Source organism: Gavialis gangeticus, unplaced genomic scaffold (genome assembly GCF_001723915.1).
Source record: "Gavialis gangeticus isolate Ggan-Ray unplaced genomic scaffold, GavGan_comp1, whole genome shotgun sequence".
NCBI classification, from domain to species: domain Eukaryota; kingdom Metazoa; phylum Chordata; order Crocodylia; family Gavialidae; genus Gavialis; species Gavialis gangeticus.
This window is the reverse complement of record NW_017729001.1, coordinates 9,489,732-9,493,467: the sequence shown is the minus strand read 5'-3', so window position 1 is coordinate 9,493,467 and position 3,736 is coordinate 9,489,732. Positions and strand designations below refer to the sequence as shown.

Here is a 3,736-nt window from a genome sequence, read left to right as displayed (position 1 = left end):
ACCCAGGAGGCACCAGTCACCAGCAGACCTGGAAATGGACCGGAAGTGCTTCTGGTTCACTTCCAGGTCTGCTGCTGAATGTGCTGGGAAGCCCCCCCGTGATTCTGTGGGACACTCCATGCGCCCCAGCATCTCAGCATTCACAAACCCCCTGCTACCTAGAGGTATGTAGAAAAAACATTTAAAGCTGTATCTATGTCCGAATCTTTCTGAATCTCTCCGAATTGATTTGGAGGGTTCCAATTCGATTCGGAGAGATTAAAGGGTCCTCTGACTCTATTTGGATTTGGAGATTTGGCCACCAAATTGGGCTGAATGGAATCAGGGACTGAAGCTTCACACATCCCTAATGGAAAATGCTACATAGTTCTCTCAAAAAGGACTACCATTCCTATTTTTGAGATAAATGATAAAGAATACTTACTTCCAGTTGAAGGAAAAGTTCTGCAAGATAAAAAAAAAAACAAAACAAACAACCCAAAGGTCTAATTAGTGTCACTTTACTATCCTTTAAAGATATATGATGACTCTCTTTAGTAATTCTAAATGATTCAATACAGCAAAGGTGGAGAGGTAAACAATGTACATACTTATGCCATTCAGGCACATTTTACACTTCTACAATGTCAATTTCTGTGTATGTGTGTCAAAGTTTCTGTAAAACATTAATGCAGGTTGGAACTTTCTGTAAGTTTTCAGAAGAAAAATGGCAGCAAACTTCATAGAGTAGTAACCAATTTATGATTTGCTTCTGTTCAATCCAAGTGCCATGCTCAGTTCTGAATAAACTTGAGAAAGGGCCAGCTGCTTAAGTTTCCATTAAAGTAAGTCTGCACCAGATCTGACTTTTAAAAAGAAAGCTTACAGGATGCAGCTGATACTGCTAGAAATACAATCCGTGAAGGACCATATATTAAACATATTTCACTAGGCCTGGCTGCTGCTTCCTCAAATTTATTTCTGCAGCAACACAGTACTTTTTGCCTACTTAAGTGGGTGGGACAGACCTTTGAATTCATATGAATCTAAATCCACTATCTGTCTTTCCACCAAACTTCCAAATCCATGAGCAGCTCCTCGTGAGAAAAGCAAAGGTTGCTGCAACTCCAGGAGCTGCAGCAATTCATGTGACTATTGCTAAATTCTAGCATTGCAGGCCATATAATGTGGCTCTGAGCTCTAAATCTGGCCCACAGGGGGCAGATGAGATGTGCATCACTGCTACATACTAGTGGTGCTTGATCTTTTGGCCCCGCAGACCAGAAGAGTGGCATGGGGCTGGTCAGCAGGGCAGATCAGGCCTTCCCACCTAGCCCCATGTGCCAGTGTTAGGTCTTGTACTGTCCTGCACTGCACACCCAATCCAGTGCAAAGGGCAATGTTAATCTGGCCCATGGGGCTCACCACAGGTCTGGAAATTTGAGAGCAGAGCAGCAGTGACACCATTCCCATGCCACCAAGTTTTTGGACCTGTGGAGAGTGCCACTGGCCAGAAAAAACAGTGCCAGGGCTGGATCTGGCCAGTGGGACAAGGGTTGAGCACCCATGCTGCATACCAATGAAGATGTGTTACAGCACATCTCAAAGACATAACCCAGTTCATACATCAGAATGAGGTAAGCACATCGCCTACAAATGGAACAGCCCTACTCCCAAGAAAAGTTGGTAATAACATTCCTACTGACTTCAGCTGACCAGGACTGGGCTCTGTATAAAGGATGCACCTCCAGAATTTTTATTCAAGACTATGACAATAAATATAAAAGCAGCAAACTTGGGCTCTTAATCAGGCCTTATTTCACATCCTCTGCATACCAATGTTCCTGATATTGTCACAGGATAGTATTTCAAAAAACAGACAAAGTTCTGGACAGAACACAAGTCAAATACATTTTGGAAAAGACTCCAATAGCATTTTATGCAATCTATTTCAGAAGATAAGTTTATATGTATTTGGATGCCACATGAATGACTACTTCTGAACATATTTTTGTATGCCAAAGATGACAATGGGACAATTATAACTAGCCTTATTTGCCTGAGGGCTTTGGCAATGGTATAATGGAAGCCTCTGCAATGAATCAGTACATCTGTAACCATAATGCCATAAAGGTTCTTTGGATGCCTTTTTTTAAAAACAATGAAATCCAACTCACCTGCATTCCTGATCCTTTCCTTGTACTGTTGGTCCAGTTTTTTCATTCTTTTCTGATATTCTTGTAAAGTACCTGATTGAAATTAGTCACCAAATTCTATTAGGACCTTATTTGCTCTACTATTTAGAGATCCCAGACTACTTGAAATGCTAGATACAGTTATATGGGAAAGACTAAATATAAGTCTGCTCACCTGCTTCTGCAAAACCAACCAGAACAGAAGCATATTACACTTTGCTGGAATGGGTGGTATTTGGTGGAGGAGAGAAGGCAGGGGAGCAGAAAAAGACAAAGTGGTTGAATTATTCCCACTAGTGCACATGCCTAACTGAGGGGCATCATGCAAAATGCAAAGGACAGCCTAAAAATACTGCCCTGAAATGGCACAGCATTGCCAAAGGCCAACACTAAGGAAAAAAAGAAGTAAAAAAAAAGCTGGATTATAACAGTGAAAAATGAATGTGGCTAAGATGACCAACTTGTTTAGTGGTAACTGTTTTAAGGGACATTTTCCTAGATGGACTACGAAGCTTTACATTTACATAGCTCTCCCCAAATCAGGAGAATACAACACTTCTTACCCTTCCCATCCCATATTCAATTGCAAGCAAACTAGTAGTTGAAAAAAGATTACAGAAAACTTCTCTCACAAATTCTGAAGGATGGCTGTAAGCTCTTGTTCTAAGACGCACTTTAAAGTAAGGCACCTGCTATTATTTCAGAAAAAACTTCTTACCTTCCTGTAACTGCTGTAACTGCCTCTTAAGTGATGCCAGTTTGTCCTGATACATCCTGTAACAAAAGGGCAGCATTATATAAACAGTAAAACAAACAATGACTGTTCATTTCACCACCTATTCAGGTAAATATTAGGGGTGTGCAAAGCAGGCCTCATTCAATTTGGATTCAGCCCGACTTGGGGAACAGTGATTTGACGCGTTGATTCAGATCACTGTCCCGATTCAATTCGGCTGAATCTGAAGATTCGATGCTGATTAGGAGAATTAGCAATTCAATCATAGATGCAGCTTTAAATGTTTTCTCTATATACTTCGAGGTACCAGGCACAGCTCGTGAACACTGAGATTGCGGGGCGGATGGAGCATCTCACAAGAGCATACACAAGGATTTATACATGATGCAGCACGGTAACTGCTAATGCAAGAAGCAAGCTGCTCTATTATGAACCATTGGCAACACAACGCCAAGCCAAGCCTAGGAATTCTGGTAATAGACTTTATTTCATTAAATGCATTTGCAGCATTCTCCAGTGTTTAAAGCAGGATGGGAAGAATGGATCTGTGTTAATTCACAGAGTTGTAAGGCAGGAGGTCAAAGTTTATTTCGCCTCAAATGTATCTCGTCTTCCATGTATATTGATGAGGGGCTTACTTTAAAGTTGCAGCCTATGCAAGATAGGGACACATTCACATCCTAAAAATAGGGAACTGAGCCATGAAGATTGAGGCACCCCCAAGGCTAAGAGGGCATAATAAGTCTGTTGTATTGTTCTTGATGTTTGTAGATCAGGGGTGGGCAAGATGCAGCCTGCCAGACCATTCTACCCAGCCTGCGGGGTC

The 3,736-nt window shown here is 41.6% G+C and overlaps 1 protein-coding gene across 1 annotated transcript in view; it reads right to left on the bottom strand.

Annotated features, from left to right (window-relative positions):
* SUDS3 (SDS3 homolog, SIN3A corepressor complex component) overlaps positions 1-3,736 on the bottom strand; it is a 50,503-nt gene that overhangs the window by 37,668 nt on the left and 9,099 nt on the right. The window contains exons 4-6 of the mRNA XM_019506767.1: positions 2,893-2,948; positions 2,157-2,228; positions 425-444 (exon numbers count right to left, since the gene is read on the bottom strand). Coding sequence (XP_019362312.1) covers positions 425-444; positions 2,157-2,228; positions 2,893-2,948 — 148 coding nt within the window. The remainder of the gene's footprint in view (positions 1-424; positions 445-2,156; positions 2,229-2,892; positions 2,949-3,736) is intronic.